At 33.2% G+C, this 22520-nt stretch overlaps 3 protein-coding genes across 3 annotated transcripts; 2 read left to right on the forward strand and 1 right to left on the reverse strand.

Moving 5' to 3' along the window:
- Positions 1–362: 362 nt before the first annotated feature.
- Positions 363–1799, forward strand: LOC127122918 (photosystem II 10 kDa polypeptide, chloroplastic). Its single transcript, XM_051053215.1, has 5 exons — positions 363–663; positions 762–820; positions 1117–1172; positions 1288–1340; positions 1523–1799. The coding sequence occupies exons 1-5, from the start codon at positions 516–518 to the stop codon at positions 1615–1617; spliced, it is 411 nt and encodes a 136-aa protein (XP_050909172.1). The 5' UTR covers positions 363–515; the 3' UTR covers positions 1618–1799.
- Positions 1800–9929: 8130 nt separating this feature from the next.
- LOC127115350 (DExH-box ATP-dependent RNA helicase DExH12) lies at positions 9930–10743 on the forward strand. Its single transcript, XM_051046921.1, has one exon. The coding sequence runs from the start codon at positions 10039–10041 to the stop codon at positions 10552–10554; it is 516 nt and encodes a 171-aa protein (XP_050902878.1). The 5' UTR covers positions 9930–10038; the 3' UTR covers positions 10555–10743.
- A 7560-nt stretch (positions 10744–18303) lies between these two features.
- Positions 18304–22310, reverse strand: LOC127122990 (NAC domain-containing protein 21/22). Its single transcript, XM_051053285.1, has 3 exons — positions 22051–22310; positions 19501–19775; positions 18304–19098 (listed from the first exon to the last, which is right to left on the reverse strand). The coding sequence occupies exons 1-3, from the start codon at positions 22214–22216 to the stop codon at positions 18598–18600; spliced, it is 942 nt and encodes a 313-aa protein (XP_050909242.1). The 5' UTR covers positions 22217–22310; the 3' UTR covers positions 18304–18597.
- Between the last annotated feature and the right edge of the window lie 210 nt (positions 22311–22520).

Consider the following 22520-nt stretch of genomic DNA (forward strand, 5'->3'; position numbering starts at 1 on the left):
TTCTTCTTCTCCTTCATCGTTCTTTACACTATTTCTTTCTCAATTTTTCTTCTCTTTTCATTGCTATAGTGTAGGTGATAACAATCTTGTTCATCAAGATTGATTGAAATTCTCCATAGATTTGTTAAAAATAAGTCACACATTTAAATTAAACATAATTTTTTCCAATTTTCAATTTAATTAGGTTTTATTAGCAATTTTTTATTGGGTCGGTAAACTCCCCAATTTCGAATGGAAGGATTGAGCCCAAAATAGGGGATAATCAGTAGAAGGGAATATCCACATTTGTTGCCTTGGAGATTTCGTTTGTTTTCATATGCAAGAAAATAAAAGGTGTAAATTTAATCTCATTACTATAAGATAATGTTTGCAATACCATATCCTCACTTGTACCGCAAATTCCATGCCACGTGGAACAAACAAAATCACTAATCCATAGCGAGTCCTCTTTATTATTACTATAGCAACTTATTTTGTTGCCCATTCATTCCAAACAATCAAAAAAAGAATTAGAAATGGCTTCTTCAGTTATGGCTTCTTTGAGTCTCAAACCAACTCCTTTCACTGTTCAGAAATCTTCCGTGAAAGGACTTCCTTCCATTTCAAGGCAATTCAGAGTTGTTGCCAGTGGTGTCAAGAAGATTAAGACTGACACACCTTATGGTCAATTAATTCATTATCACCTTTTTTAGATTAAAGTCATGTATTATATAGATTATGATTATTTTATAAACTATACTATATATGATTTGTGATTTCAGGAACTGGCGGTGGCATGGATTTGCCTAATGGCCTTGATGCTTCTGGCAGGAAACAAAGGGTAATCATTTACCAATTCTAATTTCATATAATTCACATGCTAAGGCCCTGTTTGGCAAAAGAATAGCTTATAGTGTTTTAGCTTGTATGATCAAAGTAGAATTGTGATTACAGTTATTGTTAAACACTTCAAACTTGAGATGTTAGCTTATCTACTATAAGCTCCTATGTTATTAAGGATCTATTTGGATAAACAACTTATTTATAGCTTATAGAGTGCTCATCAAAATAAGTGTTTATGAATAAGTTTGTTTATACCGTCTCAAGTTCTAACTTGAGAGCTTGAATTTAATTCAGGGAAAGGGTGTTTACCAGTTTGTAGACAAATATGGTGCTAATGTTGATGGATACAGGTAACAAACTCACTTTCTTTTTTTCATTTTGAATTCTAGGTATTAATCTTGATTATATAGTACTTTTTACCTATTTAATCAATTTGTATTTTTTTTTTTCGATTTTATTATGCAGCCCTATCTACGAGCCCAAGGAATGGTCTGCCACCGGTGATGTCTACGCCGGAGGTAACAAACTTCTTTTTTTAGTAACTTTGATGTCTTGAAATTGACTCCAAGAAACAACAATAAGAGTTGTAGGGATTGTTGTCCCTTATAAACAATATTTTAAAAACCGGATCGAACTGATGGATTCAACTGGTTGTATTTGGAATCAACTAATTTGTCGGTCGGTGTCTTATGAATTGCAGGTACGACTGGGCTGGCAATCTGGGCAGTAACTCTAGCCGGTCTTCTAGCTGGTGGTGCACTCCTTGTCTACAACACAAGTGCTCTGTCACAATAGAGACTCTGCCAAGTTGATATTTAAGTTGTAACAATATTGCATGTAGGTGAAGGATATACTCATCAAATTATTGTGGACATAGTTCCTTCTGTTCTGTTCTGTTCTATAAATGTTGTGTGGATTTCAAGAAAAATATGATCTTTGTTTATATAACCATGCATCAATCAATATGTTAATCTTCATAGGTGTGGGATAATTTTCATTCATTACTATTGAATCCAAAGAGATGTTTTTTTTAAAAGACAGATGATAGATTTCATACTTAAAACTAAAAGTATTTGTGCAACTTGTGGTCTATTTGAAACATATGTCATCCAAAGGAGAAGTCAGATCCACATAAACTTCACGTTCAAAACAAAAAAATAACTCGTTAGAAACAATAACTATTAAACATGATTAAGAGACAATAAATTTGATTATGTGTTAGTTTGTTTTAACTTTTTTTTAAAATACTTTTTATATTATTACGTGTTTTTGTTTAAAACATTTTTATAAAAAATTAAAAAAAAAGCTTCAAATAAAAATTTGGTTTAAATTGTTATTTTATGTATTTCATTCTTTTACTATTGATTTTTTTTATATCAAAATTTCAAAAACTCGTTTAAATGTAAAACTATTTCAAAGAATTTTTTATAATAGTTATTTCTGAGATACATCTTTTTACAAAAATTGTGATTTCAACTATATTTTAATCTTCAATAATGTATATTTATATTACATAATGTCAAAATTGGTCTTTGAGTTTATATATATATATATATATATATATATATATATATATATATATATATATATATATATATATATATATATATATATATATATATATATATATATATATATATATATATATATATATATATATATATATGTTTTTTCTAATATAAATTTGTTTTAATTTAATATTTTAAATAAACTATTATAGTATTAGAGTATTATTGCAGTAGTGTATCTCTGTTAGAATAGTCATTGTAACTAATTGTGCTGAGTCAACACAATTAGCTTTTGTTATAAATGTTCAGATCTAACTGAACCGTAACTAACATTCAATTCAGTGTTTAATTCATAACAAGCTTTTTCTCTCTTCGATGAAGATTCTGCAAATACCACAAAGAATACGGCGTGTGAAACACAATCGGTGTTGCAATTCACTTCGAAGAACATCTTCAAAACCTTCATGCAACAAGTAACTTTCAACATCGATGAAAACAACTTCCGATCAAATCGAAGGTATCATTCGTACTCATAAGCTTCATTGATTTCTCGTTAATCCTAATATTCCTCCGCGATATCTGAGCGATGAAGATCGCATCAATGACTCTGAAAATCCGACGTTTGTTACTTGGGAACAATAAGATTCTTTTCTGTTTACATGGCTCCTCACAACGCTCTCGGATTCGGTGCTTCCACGCGTTGTTCGACGTGTGCAATCTCATCAGATCTGAGATGAAATTCACAAATACGTCTTAGCGCACACTAACGTGAAATCTCGCCAGCTGCATTCAAAACTCAACTCCATCACCAAATGTGAGAAATCCATCTCTGAATATCTAGCTCATGTTCAATGCATTATTGATATTCTGGAATCGATAGATGATCCAGTTTCGCATAGGGACCAACTTGAAGTTATACTTGAGGGTTTTCCTGATGAATTTAACGCTTTAGCCTCCATCATCCAGTATCGAGCCACTTTATGTCCTATCGTTAAGGCTCAGTCCATGCATCTTGATCATGAGGCAAAATTGGAAAGATCCAAGAAAAGCACTCTAACTAGACCTATTTCTGTTAATATAATGCAAACTACTTCAGCTCCACCTCAGGTTGTGTTTCAGATCCAAAATAATCCCTCTCAAGGGGTCCCTTTTGAGTATGCTATAATTATTCTGTTGTTCAATGTCTTATGTTTTTCTATTGGTATGTTACAGATGTTGGTTTAATGCATACAAGTTTACTTAATTTGATATTTGTCTTTAATGATTTATACTTTGTAATAAAATGATTCAATCAATCTAGCCGCTCACTAGAGACTCCTCAGACTTTTGATTTGATCCTTATGTTTGATATCCCGACATGGGAATTTTATGATCAGTTTTGCTAAACCAAATGATTGATTGCCACAACCCAGCCAATAGATCTTTATTTATTTGGACGATTAATTAAGTCATAATCTGACTAAAGGTTTTTTGATATGGCTAAAGATTTATCATTTCCTTGGCCGATTTCATAGGTTAGAGGTTTTGTTAACCCACCCGGGCCATATGTTTCTCATTTACTTAGCCGATTTCATTAAGGTCAAAGGTTTTATAAACTTAACCCGACCAGAGGTTTCTCATTTACATGGCCGATTACTTTAAGGTAAGAGATTTTATTAACTTAACCTGGTCAGAGGTTTCTCATTTACTTAGTTGGTTTCATTAAGGTCAGATATTTTATTAACTTAACATGTCTAGAGGTTTCTGACTTACATGGTTGATTACTTTAAGGTCATCAGAGATGCCTACGATATTCAACACTACCGGGACGAGCTTAGCTTTTCTGTAAAAGTGACACACAATCATATGAATTGAGGGTGCTTCATTAAAAACTCTTTCCCTTGCAAGGGAAAAAAGTTCTACCCACAATTTTTATTCAAATAATATCATTACATAATTTTTAACTGTAATAAAGCCTAAGGTTGGAAACATTCCAAGCTCTTGGAATTTCTAATCCTTCTAAGTTCTCGAGTTTGTAAGCTTCATTTTTCAATTTATGCTTGATCCGGTAAGGTCCCTCCCAATTCGGGGAGAGCTTTCCCTTCTTCTTTGTGTCTGTAACCCTTTTCAGAACTAAGTCTCCCTCTTTGAAAACTCCTTGGTTGAACTCTGGAGTTGAAACTTCTAGCCATCCTCTTCTTTACTGCACATTCTCTCACGTGAGACATCCTTATGATTTCTTCTATGTAATCAGTCGAGTTGTTCAACCAATCACTGTTAAGATTTTCCCTCTACAGGTATCATTGTGTCGGCCTCATAAACCATTCGAAAAAGTCTCTTAGTAGTTGAATAAGGAATAGTGTGATAAGACCATAGGATTTCATGCAAGTACTCGGCCTAAAGCCCTTTGGTTTCATCTAGCTTCTTCTTCATTCCTGATAGGATCATCCTATTTACTGCTTCTTCCTCGCCATTAGTCCGGGGATACTCGACTGACACAAACCTATTATGAATGCTAATGTGCCTGTAAAATTCTATAACAATCTAGCTCACAAAACTGCGTGACATTATCGAATACAATGATTCCCAATAAGCCAAAATTACATATGATATTCTCCAGTAAAAACGTCTTACCCTTTCTGCCGTGATTTGGGCTACGACCTCGGCTTCCACCCATTTGGTGAAATAGTCAACCACCACTATGAGAAACTTTAATTGCCCTACAGCTAAAGAAAAAAGGTCGAGGATGTCTACCCCCATTAATAGAAATGTCATGGAAATATTTTCGAACGTAACAACTCTGTCGGAGAATGTATGAAGGGAGCATAAATCTGACATTTCTCATAATTATTTACAATCTGTGCACAATCCTGTAGCATACTCGACCTATAGTACCTGACCTTGAATACTTTTCCAGATAAGGTTCTTCCTCCAATATGGCTTCCACATACTCCTTTTTGTATTTATTTCATTATCAGTCCTACTTCTTCAATGGTGATACATCTTAGCATTAGGGAACATCTCCTATCTTGTATAACTGATCGGCTACCATGTGGTATTAGGAAGATATCCTCTCAATGCGTCACGCCTTAATTTCTTAATTTGGTAACTTATCCTGTGTTAAATATTGAATTATGGGTGCCATCCAACCCTTTGCATTTTATAGTACCATAACCTCATCCACGTATGTGCTTGGAGTTCCTAAAGTTTATTGAATTATCGTCCTATTTAGCCCCAGACCTTTATTTCTGGCTAATCGGGCTAATAGACCGGCTCTGGTATTTTCCTCTAGGGGAATGTATGTTACCTCAAATTTTGTGAAGCCTTTGTCTAATTACAGAGCTCGTTATGGGTATTTGAGCAATAATGTATCCTTTGTCTGAAAGTCTCCCTTTATTTGACTAGCTACCAATTAAGAGTTGGTTCGAATTAACAGATGAGAAACTATGCTCTTCTTGGCTAGCTTCAAACCAGCAATCACCGCTTCGTACTCTACTTGATTGTTGCTAGCTTGAAAACTGAAGAAAAGAGACTACTCTAGTATCAACTCCCATGGTTCTTCTAGTACTATTCTTGCTCTACTACCCTTGAGGTTAGACAAACCATCCACTGATAGGATCCGTTGATCTGGTATCTCCTATGGGGTGGGTGAGCTTAATTCTATTAAGAAATTTGCCAATACTTGTGACTTGATGGTGTTTATGGGCACATATATGATATTATACTCAGATAATTCTACCGCTCATGCTACCATTCTTCCTGCCAGGTACGACTTCTTCAAGATCCTTTTTATGCGGTAGTTTATCTTAACTATTATAGGATGTCCATGGAAGTACTGCCTGAGTTTCCTGGCGGTAACCAATACTGCCAAAGCTAGTCGTTCAATCTTCTGGTAATGAATTTATGCTCCTTTGAGGACATTGCTGACAAAATAGACTGGTCTTTTATCTCCATCGCTATCTTGAACCAATACCGAGCTAATTGTCTTCTCAGATACTGCTAAATATAAGATGAGAGGTGAGTTTTCCTTCGGACGGACAAGATCGGTGGGGCAAATCAGAGTTTCTTCAACTCCCCATACACCTTCTCACATTCTTCTCTCCACACGAATTTTGTTGAATTCTTTATAGCTGGGAAGAAGTGTATGGACTTGTCACCTGCATAAGAAAGAAATCGGGATAAGGAAGCTAGCCTAGCGTTAATTGTTGAACTTCTTTACATACGCCGGGCATCTCATATCAATGATTGCCTGGCACTTGGTCAAGTTTACTTCTATTCCCCGATGTGTCAGCATGAATCCTAGGAATTCGTCTGCTTATACCCCAAAGGTACATTTGTCAGGATTAAGTCTCATGTCGAACTTCCTTATTGATTCAAAAGTTTCCCTCAGGTCATCTACCCACTTTATTTCTTCTTATGTCTTGACTAACATGTCGTCCATACAAACTTCAAGATTTCTTCCTATTTGCGACAAGAACAACATATCCATCAACCTTTGATATGTTGCCCCAACATTTTTTTAGACCAAAAGGCATTACTTCATAATAATAATTGTTCCTGTCAGTCATGAATTCTGTTTTAGGAGCATTAGTCGGGGTCATCCGTATTTGATTATAACTTGAGTAGGCATCTATGAAGTTGAGTAAACGGAATTCTGACGCAGCGTCGACCAACCTATCAATTTGTAGTAATGGATAGGGGTCCTTTGGGCAAGCATTGTTGATATCGGTGAAGTCTACGCACATACGCCGTTTTCCTGACTTCTTCTTCACCATGACAACATTGGATAGCCAGGTAGGATATTTTATCTCCTTTATGAACCCGACTTTCATGAGCTTTCCGACTTCTTCCATGACCGCATTCCTTTTTTCTTCTCCACTCTTTTGCTTCCTTTGAGCCATAACTTTTTTAACAACGGATTGAGTGAGAGCTGATGTCATACCACCTTTGGGTCAATTCCAGGCATATCTTATGGTGTCCATGCGAGTAGATCAACATTGTCTCTTAACATCTTGATAATTCCTGCTTCCTCTTCTTGAGATAACCCTGAGCTTATCTGTATGACTTGAAAATCTTTAGTACCGATTTGTACCTTTTTTATTCTCCAATTGGATTCAAGCTATCTTCGGCTGGGTCTCCTCGAGGATCAAGGTCCACCATGTTTACCTCCAGAGTGCTCTCTGCCATAGGATGCTCCTGCAGGGTCTTCTTTTTCAACATCAATCTGTCTTTATAACATTTCCTAGCTAATTCTTGATCACCTTTAATCGTTTCTACCTGTCTGCCTTCTAGGGGATACTTCATGGTTAAATAAAGGGTGGATAGTACTGCTTCCAAATCATTGAAAGTCAGTCTTCCGATGATGATGCTATATGGTGATGATGCATTCACAATCAGATATCTCACTCTGATGCCTTTTGTGTTGCTTCCACTTTCAAATATGATCATGGTGGGTAAGTGTCCAAATACTTGAACTTGTTCCTTGGTGCCCTTGAAAGGTAATAACTCGGATGTATCCATATTCATACCTTTGAAAGCATCTCAGTATAATATGTCAGCTAAATTACTCAAATCGATCAATACCCTCTTGACGCTCCAATAATGAATTTGTACCTTTATGTGCATCAGGTCGTTTTTATGCGCCAACACCCTTTCTGAGTCTTTTCTCGAAAAACCAATGACAACAAGCTTTCCTTCCCTTTCAGGTAGTGGGTTATGTGACACGTGCATTACTGATCGGGCATATCTTTTTCTAGTCGAGCTTGTTTCTCCTCCACCAACGAAACCTCCCAAGATGGTGTTGAGTATGTGTCGAGCCATCCGAGTTTCACATACTTCCTTTGTGTTCTTCCCCTTTTTGGTAGAAGTATTCTCTGAGTCTGGCTCTCTCCCGGATAGGTTTCTCTTTCCTGGTGATCCTTTTGTCTCCTTCACATATGATAGTAGCCGTCCTTTTTGAATTAGAGTCTTGATTTCTCTTTTTAAGTGATGACAATCCTTGGTATGATGACCTCTCATACGATGGTAGGAACACCATGCTCATTCGTCTTTCTCTAGCACATTATTGACCCTCTTGGGACGACTAGGTTCGGGTATCAACTTGAGATGATACACTTCCCTTAAAATGTCAACGCGCTTTGCATTGAGAGGGGCGAAATTCTCGAAGAAGTTATCATAAGGCCTCTGGGAAGGTTTTGTTATTAACCTTTCCCTCTACTCGTGCTTATGGTGCTCTCTCTCGAGCCTGAATCTTTCATGTATGGATTGCGTTTTTTCTTTAGCATCCCGTGATCTTTTCTCCATGTTACTTTCCTCCACTTTGACATAATATTCCGTACTGCTCATGACCTCCTCCATGCTAGTGGCTGACTTCTGCGCCAACAATTCGTTAAAATGACCTACCTTCAGACTGTTTTGAAAAGCTCATACGAACATCTCCTGGTTTGGATGGGAGACTTTTATGGTTTCTTTATTGAACCATGCCATATATTCTCGGAGGGACTCAGAGGGCCCCTGGAGGACATTGAACAAACTGGTGGTAGACACCTTTCTATGTTTGCTAGGGAGAAATGTTGTACCATTTTTTTAGTAAAGTCCATGTAGTCGATAACTGATAGTTTAAGCAGACTCATGTACTAACGCAACGCTACATCTTTGAACATTCCTGCCATGAGTTTTCATTTCAAGGAGTCGGAAGCCCCGACTATTGACATCTGATTGTTGATTGATATTATGTGTTCTTGAGGATCACTTTTGCCATCAAAGGATGACAAAGGTGGTGGTTTGAAGTTTTCTAGGACTTGGTCACCTAAATCGCTTCTGACAGAGGTTGATGATCAAAGAGTTCTTCCTTCTCTTCCCCTTCCTTAGTACTTTGTGATTGCGACAATGTATTGACACTTTCTTGTAGAGACTCATTATGTTGGCAAAAGTTCTCTACAATTGTTAAGAGTTGTGCCATGTCTTGAGGAGTACGAGATTCACTTCTGCTAGAAAATGATCCAGACATTGCTTTGCTATGATAAAATGTACGATTTTTATGAGGCCTGAGAAAGTTTTATCGAGGCCCCTCAATGGGTGTCAAATATTCTTGTTAAACACTATTTGGAGAAACTTTCTTGAGGTTAGTCAGGTAAAGTCACAATCGTCATATTTTATTAGGAGATATTAGTTGTCCCTTCCTCTTGGAGGAAGTCTCATTTTTTACTCCCTCACCCGTCAATGACCTTTAAATGGAGGAAGTCTCGTTTTATACTCCCTCACCCATCAATGACCTTTAAATGAATGGTCCTTCATATCCCTCATTAAGGTGATTTTGGGTAACGTCCGCCGTCCTCAGTTTCTGTAACTCCCATGAAATCATGGAGATGTTTCGTAACCGTCCATGACGGTTCATATGACTTCCTAGCACCTCATGAGGTCGAGTCCGACTTGTTCTTCTGATAGAGCTATTACGAGACCGATTCCAACATGTTTGCTTTGCAATTATATGAATCCTTATCGGACTCCGACTTATACAAGATGATGATTATCCGACCTACTTATTTCTCTATACTCCGATTGTAAAAATCCGGACTTTGAAAATTCCTATATATCCTTAAATTTGATTCCTTCAATTCCAAAACCATACAAGAAAGAAAACGGTCATTGTATCGTCTATTTTTCTCTCTCTCACTGATATATATTAGGGTTCTTCATTGTCTTCAATCATCCCTTGGTGTTTTCAGAAATGGGGGAATCGCGGTTCAAGCAATACACGTACATCCCCCCAAAACCTCTACCCCTCTCCCCTCCCTGTGTAATACCAAAACCCAACTCCTTCGACATGATCGGCATCGAAAAAGAGAGCGTCTTCTTGTCTATCCACGTCGAAGAGGAGAGCGTCTTCCCGGTCATCGACGACGGCATATACCAACCAAAGACTAAGAGAACCCGTGCCGCCTATGAAAATCTCCTAAGCCTCATCCAGCAGCCCGTCCCCGGTCATCCACTCGCCGGTCAGCCGCTCAGTACAGTCAGGTTCGTCGCCGATAAGATTATTGAAATTCTCAAAAACGACGGCGTTAGTATCCATGACAAGAAGATCAACATTGACATGCTTCTCAACCCTATCCCTAACCATGTTTTTGATCAGCTTGTCTCAATTGGTAAGCTTATAACTGATTTCTATGGGTTTTCCGCCGGTCATGTCGATGGCGGCATTGTAGACGGTGTCCGGAATTTATCCATCTGCAGCAACAGATAGAGCATTATGATTAGTTACTGCATCAAAAAATTATGTGAATAGGTTGGTTATTGCAACACTGGACCTTCTTTTTTGTTCATTTTCTTTAGTATGAATTGAATGGTGTCAATTGTTACATTGACTTACCAAAGTGTTCATTTTCTAATTTAGAATGTTATGTTATTATACCTTTTTATATGCTTTTCATTATATTATTTTGGAGTCTTGCTGAATTTAAGCTGTAGTGAAAAAAACTTGATGTTAATGTTAAGATTTTTCACTACAGGAAGTAACTTGAGTTTTAGGGTTCTGAAATTTTGAGTTTTGATGAAAATACTTGATGGTGGTTGGATGCATGATTTTACTTCACACTGCAAATGCGGAGGCTACTGCGTCAAAAATATTGCGGCCACATTCGCGGTTGCGATTGCAATTTAAACCATGGTTGTTTGAACACATGTTTATGTTACACTGATTTGAGTCCGCTGCAATTCTTTTTTCCATTGGAGATTTGCTGTTTTGTTATTCTCACAATGGTGTTAAGCTTTGAGCACAATTCATAATTAACACTGTATTTGTTTACAAGGAAATATATGGTCTAGACCATATATAGCTGTGAAAGTGAAGTCATTCTAAAGCTTTGAATATAGTTTTCATTTCAAACGTTCAATTTTTTCTTCATGGATGCAACAAAGTTAGCAAAGTTAAAAAAAGAAGATAGCCAGTAATTCCATGAATTCTTTCGCTGCCTCTTTGTCTTAGAAGGTATTCTCAGTTCCTTTTTAAGTGTCTCTTTTGTATAAAAAATTTGTTTCATTTAAGTGTCTCTTTTGTATAAAAAATTTGTTTTATTTTAAGTGTCATTTTCAAAGTTCAAGATAATATCAATTGTTATTTTGTCAAAATTGTCCTTAATTATTCATTGAAGAGAGAGAAAAAGTTAAATGTATAAATAAATAGATAGGGGTATTATAGGTAAAATGACAATTATTACTTGAAAAATAGTAAACTTGATTAATTTCATTGGTATACGTAAAAAGTTAAAGAAAGACAATTAAAAAGGAACGGAGGGAATAACACTGTACCTTGTTTATGTTAAATCTGTGATATGTGGGAGCACTAATTGCTACATTAGGAAATGAAGTGAATAGCTTGACCATTGGAACACTCATAGTTTGCGACAAACATTACAGTGTTTATGTTAAAGTGTACACATGTTTACATTACAGTGGTGTGGTTTTTTTGAGCAAACTGCAATTCTTTTTTCTATTGGAGATTTGCTCTTTGATTGTTCTCATAATGATTTAAGCTATGAGTACAATTTTCATTAATGTTTTTCTATTTTTTTTTTTAAGATATGTTTGATTCTCTTTAATTTTTTTTAGGATTAAATATATTTGTGATCTTCATAAATATTTTAAATTTCATTTTTAATCCTTTAAAATATTTCTTTTAAAGAATGATATTTCTAAAATTTTTCATCTATATTTTTGTTTCCTAATATTAAATCCGTCGTTACTCGTAAAAATCGCTGTTAAATTATAGGTAAGATTAAAATTGTGGATGCAAAATTTTAGAAATATCATTATGTAAGAAAATATTTTTTAAAATATTTAGGAGGATCACAAATATATTTAATTTTTTAAAAAATATTAAATATTTGGAATAGCCTATTTGTTTTATGCATAATTTCGTTTTTGCTATGAATCATTTGTTAATGCTGTATTCATCTTGAAAAAGAAAGACTGTTGCACTAATCCTAGGAGCCTGCCTGCTCATGAAGTATTTTCTCGAATAAGCTTTAAGCATAGGTTTTTTATTTGTTACAAAAGCATTTTGTAACATGCATTTTATTTGTTGGTTGGGAAGCTTGTTAAATCAACTATATTTTTAAGTTAAATATGTTTTTCCGTATCCGTAAACAATTTAAAATCCAGTTTTAATTTAAATAATAGTTTTTCTAAAACTTTGCGTCCAAAATTTTGATATTTGCTATTTATTTAGTCTAACGAAAATTGACGTGGCATACCACTTTACTTAACTAAAAAAATGAGTTAGATTGCGCGAATTACAAACCTCCCTAAAATTGAAAGTGGAACCAAATTCAGTTATGGACACACAGTGTTTTATGTGTTGACTTCTAAGCATAAGTCGGCATGTTCTTCACCTTCTTCCCGCTTCTTTCTCTCAAACATTCACAAAATTTATGATAAAAATATTTGTAAAAGTACAAGTTGTATTAGTAGTACTTAAAACTAAATTACATAAATTATTCAGAATTTACTAGTATTAATATTTTAAATAATTTAAAATCATAACTCACAATAAGTGCCCAAAATTAAAGAAACAAAATATGAATACATCAAAATCATCCTTCATCCAATTTCAAAAAAAAGTCGAGAACATTGTTTAAATATCTTTCACAATTCAAAAAAATTCTTGACTACAATTGATATATTCAACCAAATTCCAATGATAAAAATAAAAATATTAGTTCATATATCAATTCATTAAGAGATTCAAAAAAATAAAAATATATAGTATTTAATAGGGATGTACATATATTGGGTTGAATCGGCTTTGTCATAACCCGTTCAAACTTCAATGGGTTGAGTTCGTCATTCAACCGCAATTTCATTGTCAAAATCATTTTGAACCGACCCGCTCCTTTATGAGTTCTATTGAGTTGGATTCGCGGGTCGTGTTTCAAATGATTTTTTTAATGATTTTTTTGTCGATTTAAATAAAATATAACACAATTCAATACAATCATATTCATCTATAACACTTAAATTCAATGAAATCCATAATATAATATCTAATAAAATTTATCAATACAATATAACACTTGGTAATAGTATAAAATTCAACAAGATACATTATTTTCATAAAATACATAAGTTAGAAACAAAAAAAAATAAGAAACAATATTTAATCTTAAAATTATGTAAACTCATTGCTTTATTAGTATTATTGATAGAGAATAAATCTTAAAATTATGGTTATTAGTGAGATATTAATTTTATATTTTTATTTATAATAATAATAAAAATAATAAAAAAATTACTAAAGGCACATCAATGAGTTGAGTCAACGATGATTGTAAAACTCAAATCCGATACCCGAACCAAAATTACATGGGTTGTTGTGGATTGAGTTGAGTATACCCGTAAATGAATGTGTTCGAGTAATTTATAAATTAACTTGATTTGGATAAGCGGGTTCGCGGATCGACCTGCATCCATGAACATCCCTGATATTTATTGGTAAAATTTATGGGTTTATCCAAAATCGAATTATTTTGAATAATTTTTTATTTTCAAAAACCATATTAATCCACTTACCCCGCTCAAATTTTATTGTGGATTTTTTATTTTTTATTTTGACCAAATTTCGTAGATTTATCTGATCCATATACACTCTACTTCAAATTACATCCATAATTTTAAATTGACTTATTTAAATTTATCCACTAATATATGTTTTGTGAAACAAATTGAGAGAACTTAAAAAAAAACTTATGACATATTCATAAGTTCTTTTTAGTTTCTGTTAAAAATTTCTTCAAGATAATTTAAAAAAAAACCCTATAATTTGTTCACAAACAAAGTTCATTTAATTTTAACTTTTGCTATAAAAAAACTTATACATTTATTATGATGAACACTTATACTATAATTAAAAATAAGTTATTTATTCAAACAGGGTCCTAATACAAGTTCATTGGGAAACTTCTTTAACTTTCCACCATTCAAAAAGTATTCATTTTCATCATATTTTTTTGGTGCACAAGAGAAAGAAGACGAAGATGATAAAAATGGAAGAGAGAGAAAAAGTTTCTAATAAATTCTAACAGGAAAAAATTGGAATTTGGTTACAAAATGATTCACACTAAAACTAACAAATTAACTTTCAATATTTATACAAGCAAAATCTAAATGTAAATTCAAATTAACTCTAAATTCAACTTAAGTGTAACTGAAGTGAATTTTAACTAACACCATCCCTTAATTCATAATCAACTAATCAAGATTAACAACATTAATTACATCCCTCAACTGGATAAAATGTTCAGTCTTGATTGCTTTAATCATAACATCTTCCATCTGCTTTTGAGTGCTACTATGCACAACTTCAAACACCCCATTCTGAATGTGGTTCCTCAAAAAATGAAATTTCGTGTCAGTGTACTTGTTTCTTGCATGCAGTAGTGGATTCTTGGCAAGACTTATAACTGATTTGTTGTCAATCATCAACTTCACAGACTTGCTCACCTTGGTCTTCAGATCTTGCAGCAAGTTCAGAATCCATACAGCTTGGCAAACAGTCAAAGCACCTGCAATTTACTCAGATTCATAGGTTAACAAAACAACAACTGGTTTGGAGTACCAAGAAATAAGACTTCCCAGATACTTGAAAAAGTATCAGAAAGTACTTCTTCTGTCAACTCTGTCTCCACACCAATCAGAGTCTGAATAACACATCAACTCTGACTCGGTTTTAGCACCAGAAGGGAACAAAACTTCATACTTCAGAGTCCCCTTAATATACCTCAATATATTGACTACACCGTGGTAATGTGACCACTTTGGTTTATTCATAAGCCTACTCACCATTCCAATTGCATAACAAATATCAGGTCTAGTACTAAAGAGACATCTCAATGAGCCTACCACCTGTTTAAAAGTTGTAACATCTACATCATCATCCTCAAAATAAGAATCCAACTTGTGATTTGTCTCAACAGATGTGATTGCAGACTTGCAATTCATCAACTCAAATCTCCTCAAAAGATCAAGTTTATACTTCAGCTGATGCAAGATTATACCCTTGTCAGAGTACATAATATCCATTCATAGAAAATATATCATATTTCTTAGACCAGTCATCTCAAACTCATTCATTAGCACCTCCTTGAACTTAACTATTTCATTTGAACAACTCCCTATTAGAAATATGTCATCAACATAGAGACACATCAGAATCATATCGTTATTAGATGTATGCTGAACATAAACACCATACTCTATCTCACAATTTCTGAATCCTTGAAGCTTGAAAAATGAATCAATTTTCAGATTCCAGGCTCTAGGAGCTTGTTTCAGTCCATATAAGGCTTTTATGTAACCTGTACACCATCCCTTCCTGATTATTTTTCAAAAATTCAGAAGATTGTGATACATAAACTTCCTCTTGTAAAGAACCATTCAGAAGTGAAGATTTCACATCTAAATGCATCATAGGCCAATTTTTGTTAGCAACTATAGTAATCACCAGTCTGATTGTTTCATGTCTAGCTATAGAAGCAAACACCTCAAAGTAATCTAGTCCAGATTTCTATAAAAATCCTCTAGCTACTAACATTTCTTTATGTTTACCAATTGATCCATCTGGCTTTAGTTTCACCTTGTAATCCCATCTGACACTGATGGATTTCTTGTTTTTGGAAGCTTGGTCAAAGTCTTGTTTCTTTCTATAGCCTCCAGTTCTTAATTCATGGCCCTTAGCCACACTTTCTTCTTGATAACTTCTTCTGTACTAACTGGTTCAGAGTCTACCAATATGGCACACTGAATGACTTCCCCGTCCTAGTTTATCTTAGTATCTTGTAACATGTCAAACTATTCAAATATTCTTGGCATTTATCTGATTATTTGTGGTCTTTGAACTTGTTCATAATCTTCTTCAGATGCTGGAACAATATCAAATACTGGACTACCTTCAGAGGCATGATTTCCACCAAATTCTAGATCATCATCAGAATCTAGATCAGAATCAAATTCACCTTCAAAGTCGGATTCCCCTTCAGACTCTTCTTCAGCCTCAGAGTAACCTTCAGACTCTGACTCATCTTCAGACTCATAATCTCCTTCAGAGTCAGATTCTTCTCCAGATTCTAAAATATCTTCAGAAGTTAACTCAGGTGTAAATACTGCACCATAGTTGGATTGATACTTATTCCAATCTCACGCTTCTGATTCCTTCACAAAAACATAACTCTGCTTCTGACGTCCAACTCCATTCTCTTAGCATCTGATACATATTTATAACAAACAGAACCAAAAACCTTCAGATGGCTCAAACTTTGCTTATCTTCATTCCACTTCTTAAAAGGAACAACTTCCTTCAACTTCTTAGTTAGACACTCGTTGAGCACATATGCTACAGTGGTAACAACTTCTCCTCACAAGGTGTGAGATAACTTCTTCTCCTTCATCATGCTTCTTGCCATATCAAGCAAAATTCTATTTCTTCTTTCAACAAGACTATTATGCTGAGGAGTGTATGGAGCAATCACCTCATGCTCAATTTAATTCTCCTCACAAAGCCTTCTGAACCCTGTAGAGTTGTACTCACCTCCACATCAGTTCTGAGAATTCTAAGCTTCTGACAACTTTTTTTTTCAATCTTCACCTTGAACTTCTGAAACTCAACAAACACCTCATACTTAAATTTAATGAGTGTTACCCATGTCATTCTTATGAACTCATTCACAAATGACACAAAGTACTTATTTCCTCCAAGTGAAGGAACTTCAGATGGTTCACATGCATCAGAATGCACTACTCGTAAAATATGTTTTGTTCTTGGAGCCACTTCTGATGCAAATGGCAATCTAAGTTTCTTACCTTTCATGCATATCTCACATGACTTCTTAGGTTTCACAATCTTAGGAATACAATGTACTAGCTTCTTAGAACTCAGATGCCCTAAACTTCTGAAGTTCAGATGCCCCAATCTCTTGTGCCACAACTCATAGTCACCTTCAACACCTTTTGCACTAAGGCGTCTAGTTTCAGTTGTTTCCACATTCACCTTAAGTGTTTCGTTACTTCCCTGTTTAGACTACATGATCAGCTTTGATTAGAATCATACAACTTCAAGAGATTGTTCTTCATAGTAACTGATAAATCTTTCTCAATTAGCTGACCTGCACTCATCAGATTATGCACTATATGTCATGGGTTGTTTCCTACCGTTAGATGTCATCAAAAGACCTCTCACATTCCACACATAAATGACCGAGGACGTCCATAACCACCCGTCTGAGAAACTTGAGGTATTCTCCGAACCATAACTCACATTACTTCTCATTTTCTTATTGACTTAGGCATTGGAGTACTAACCTTACAGACCCACTATGTAATGTCACACCAGATATTTGCTCCAATATATATAACCTATACTCTATCCTTTCATCAAATATGGTTCCCAAACAAAACTCTTATCAAATTTATATTTTAATAAGAATATTCATGTCTTTTTATAAATATGCATATTCATTTTGTAAAATCTACTCTAAATCAAATAAAAGAAGAGAAACTTTTATTTCTATTTCCTCTTTTATCATACCACACACAAAAAAAAGTTTTAGTCTTTTGAAACGGGGAAACTGATAAGCATTTGAAAAATAAAAAAACAGAGAGAAGGTTATTAATATTATTATATACTATATGGAAAGAAAATTCTAAGTATATATATTACATATATATACCAAACACTTCAGCAAATCCTTAGGCTGAGGTCATATGGATTTAGTCTCCTCTCACTGCATCATGTTAATGAGCCCCACGAAAGAGACAGTTTTAAGATAGTAAACTTTAATTTTATGTTATTTTTCCAATATGTTTGACATTGCAGTTAATGCTCATTTTTTTCACCTAAACAAAGGTTATTATAACAAAACCCTCCATCTACTAACTAAAACCAATTACAAATTTATAAATTCCAATTACAAGTCCCATTTTTCTAATATATTGGGACACATCATTTGGATATATATATTTATATATTAATAGCTAATATCATGAGAAAAATACATGGATACTATTACATAACTTAAATCAATCAAACTCCTCTTTTCTTTTCTAACTCCTATTTTTGACTGTGTACACCATTTTATTGCTATTGAATTCTCTAATTTCTGCACTATCATATTATAGCGGCAAAAGATTCCGCTGAATCCTCTGCCGCTATAAAATTATGATAATGCAAGAATAAAGAATTCAATCTATTGAAGAGGCTACACCAAGAAAATTTAAATAGGAGTGAAGTCCAACAATATTAGTAACTATTCCACATATGGGGCATACCCACTTCAGATAAGTAACTCTCAGAACTTCCTTCACCTAAGCTTGGTGACGATCCTTTTAGATTTTGATTACTATTAGCATTATTATCAAGAGTGTTTCTTTCCATTTTTGAGAGTTGACTCAAAACAGCTTTCAGAACTTTTCTATCACAAGACAGAGGATCTAAGCTATAAGGTGCTCCTCCAAATGTAGTTGTTGGATTGTTGTTATTGTTGAGTGTAGGTAGTTTTGGCTCCATGTTTGTTGTTGTATGGTTGAAGAATGGATTCATTTGGTTTTGAGAGAAAATGGAGAAGCAGGGCACTTGCTCATATTCGTCTGTGTGGAATTGAGCTTGGTGATCAAAACTGATGTATGAATCCATTAATGCTGGAAGTGATGAAGAGCCTGTGTCATCATAGCAACTACCCATGCTTGCTTTTGTGGCAACTTCTCTGTTTTTGTAGAATACCCTACACAATACCCAATCTTCCTGTGTATATATATGTACACAAAATTATGCAAATTATTAAAATCAATTTTAAAATATAATTTTTTAAAATAAATTACGAAAAGTAATAAAAAGTGAACAAATATAATAATTTTATAGTTTTCCATAATAACACATTGAGATACTTTGGTCATTTTGAAAATAGGAGATTTTGATAATAATAAAATTCTTAGAGGATCTACTTAGGTAAGCTACTCAATATCTTTTTGTAGTCACATTCTAGCCAATAGCCATGTGAGACAAATTTGGTTTGGTATAGATAAAAAAAATATTCTAAAAAGTCAAAAGTCCTTAACTCATGCAAGAGAAATAATACAAATCTATTTATCATATATTGCAACAAAAAAAATTATATATTCTATATATGAGATATTAAAACCATACCTTAGAAGAAGAAAATTTAGGAGGGCCATGAGGACCTTCAATGCGAAACTCATGCATAACCCATTCAGTTTTTCTTCCTTTTGGTGCCCTTCCTTGATAGAACACTAAAGTCTTTCTCATGCCAACAAGAGTGCCCTTTCGAAGGATAGATCTGTCTTTTCCAGTGGCCTTCCAATAGCCCGACGCAGTTGCACGATTTGTGCGTAGGCCTGTTGCATATTTTCGATCTCTTTGTGTATAGAAATACCATTCTTTTCCTCCCACACATGCCGCTTCTGTATCATATTTCGAAGAATTAGTCTCTACAGTTGCACGTTACAGTTGTGTTTTCTAAAAGATGATCGATTTATAGAAAATAAAAGAATCGAATATTTATATATGATATGTTAATTTTGATAAGATGTAGAACATGTGCAATTATAGATCAATAGAAGGTGTAAATTAGTTTTTGTGTTTAAGTCAACTATGACTAGTTAAAACCAACTGTCCACATTAATAATATTATCATAGGTTAAAATTAATCCTTAAATTAAATGCAATTTCATGACTTTTTTTCCTATGTCTTAATAATTATATTTTTTGATGTACCAAAAATATTTTATTAAATTTATATGTTTGTTTGTAGCAAAACAGGGAAAGAATATTCTATAATTATATTTTAGTTTTTATGATTAGAATGCAAACTATACTAATTTAGATACTATTGTATAGGCCCCATATACATAATTGAAGACACTTTCATTAATTGTTGATATGTTTTCTAATTTAGATATCCTTATCAGTTTCTTTTCATTCATGACATGCTTGGATAAAATCCAAAACTAGTTATGGCAATTTCATAATCAAACAGTTGAAATCATTTTCAAAATAATTAAACTTCAACTTATAAAATTGTTTGTCGATTATTTTCACCTTATAAAATAGTGTTTATTAAAAAAATATTTATAAATAAATTTGTATAAGCTATTTTTATAATAAAAAATAAAATAAATTTGTATAAATTATTTTTAGTAATGTTAAGTCTCTCTCAGCACTTGGTATCTTTTCTTTTTGACATAAAAGTAAGATCAACTTTGTTGGGTCCAGCAACAATCAGTAAAGTTTGACATGTAAATCAATTAATGACGTCCATGTGTTATTGCAATGTAAACCAATATTTGAATTATTATGATTTAAATCATTATCAAACACTTTATAATAGGACAAGTTCAGTGTGTCAATTTATTACAGTTTTTTTAATTATGTGATATAAATTAATCTGGCAAATACTGTTAGAAATTTGTATTGTAAGCTTATGGAGAGAGTTTATGATTTTTAGAACTTCCTGTTCAAAGATGCTAACCTCAACTGTCTACATCCCTTTCCAAGATGCGTGTATGTGTATGTATTTGTTCATTTATATAAACATTTAATGGAAAGAAATTATTTATATTATAGTATATTAAATTATTTTAAAAGAGTAAGATTAACTCTTTTCTTTTGTTTTAAAATCTGATCCAATACGGTCTATCGAACTAGTCTAACACTAAACGAGAGGGAAAGACCGATGAAAAAGAGTGAAAATGCAATTGTTCACGTAAAAATCAGTATGATCCGTCTAATTCGTCAATCAAATAAATGAATCAACTGATTTGTTTGAATTGGTCTATTCCTGTTTTAATTGTTCTAGATAAGAAACCATACTTATACTATACTAATTTCGTGTTACAATTAGTCACCGACCTTACCAATGACCTAACGAAATTGAATCAATAAGTCACCGATCTAATCTTTCGTGTTAGCCACCGACCAGACTAATAACATAATAACGAAATTTGATCGATAAGCCACCGACTTCCAACCTACCCTTTTGTATTACAATTAGCCACCAACCTAACCAATAACCTAATAACAAAATCTGATCAATAAACCACTGACACGAACAATGATCTAATAACTTAATGTCGTAAGCAAATTAATCGTGTGTCAAAGTTTATATATATATATATATATATATATATATATATATATATATATATATATATATATATATATATATATATATATATATATATATATATATATATATATATATATATATAATATATATATATATATATATATATATATATATAGTTAAAATAATAATATTTTTAAATATTATTTTATTATATAGTACATAAGCGCAGCCACCTGTACCTACCTATCTCTAATATATATTTGTTAGGATTAGGAATAAAAACCATCCATGACATCCATTAAAATACAAAGGCTTATGTCAACTTATGACCCAAATGAAAAATGCAGACTAAAAAATAATGTTATGTTATTTCTATTTATTTCACAATGAACAAAAGTATAAAATAAATATTCAATTAACATTTAGATCACAACTGTACGTACAAAAATTGGGATCTATTATAGCCATTACAGTTACAATAATTCAACACAAATGAAATCAGAAAACTGAATAAAAATTCATAGATCAAGCATATATATGAAGAATAATAACTATATATAATAGAGAATGCATGATTAAAGATTCATAAATAGGATTAATAGAATACTAACCAGGAATATCCCATGGTTCACACTTGTTAAGATCAACATCAATCATGAGAAGAGAATCACTATGAGTAACCTTCTTCATCAAGTAATCACACACAAGTTCTTCATCTCTAGGATGAAATCTGAACCCTGGTGGAAGCTTTGCTTCAACCATGCTTATGTTGCTCATTTTTTTGTTTCAAACAAAGATATAAAAAAAAAATGATGAAAGAATTTTTTTTCAGATTCTTTGAGTGATAAAATTTTGAAAGAGAGAAATAATTATAGAGAAGAAGGAGATGAAAGGTGTATATATATAAAATGAGAGTGGGAACAGAAGTAGAAAAGTCAACATGTAATTAGTGTAATTAACAAGGGTAATCATGTAATTAAGAATTGTATTTAGAAAGATTATGATGATGTGCACAAACATTTAGCTGCCAACTGGCTCATGTAGTGATGTGTATCTCTAATTTTATGATTCTTGATTTTCA

Source organism: Lathyrus oleraceus, chromosome 1 (genome assembly GCF_024323335.1).
Source record: "Lathyrus oleraceus cultivar Zhongwan6 chromosome 1, CAAS_Psat_ZW6_1.0, whole genome shotgun sequence".
NCBI classification, from domain to species: domain Eukaryota; kingdom Viridiplantae; phylum Streptophyta; class Magnoliopsida; order Fabales; family Fabaceae; genus Lathyrus; species Lathyrus oleraceus.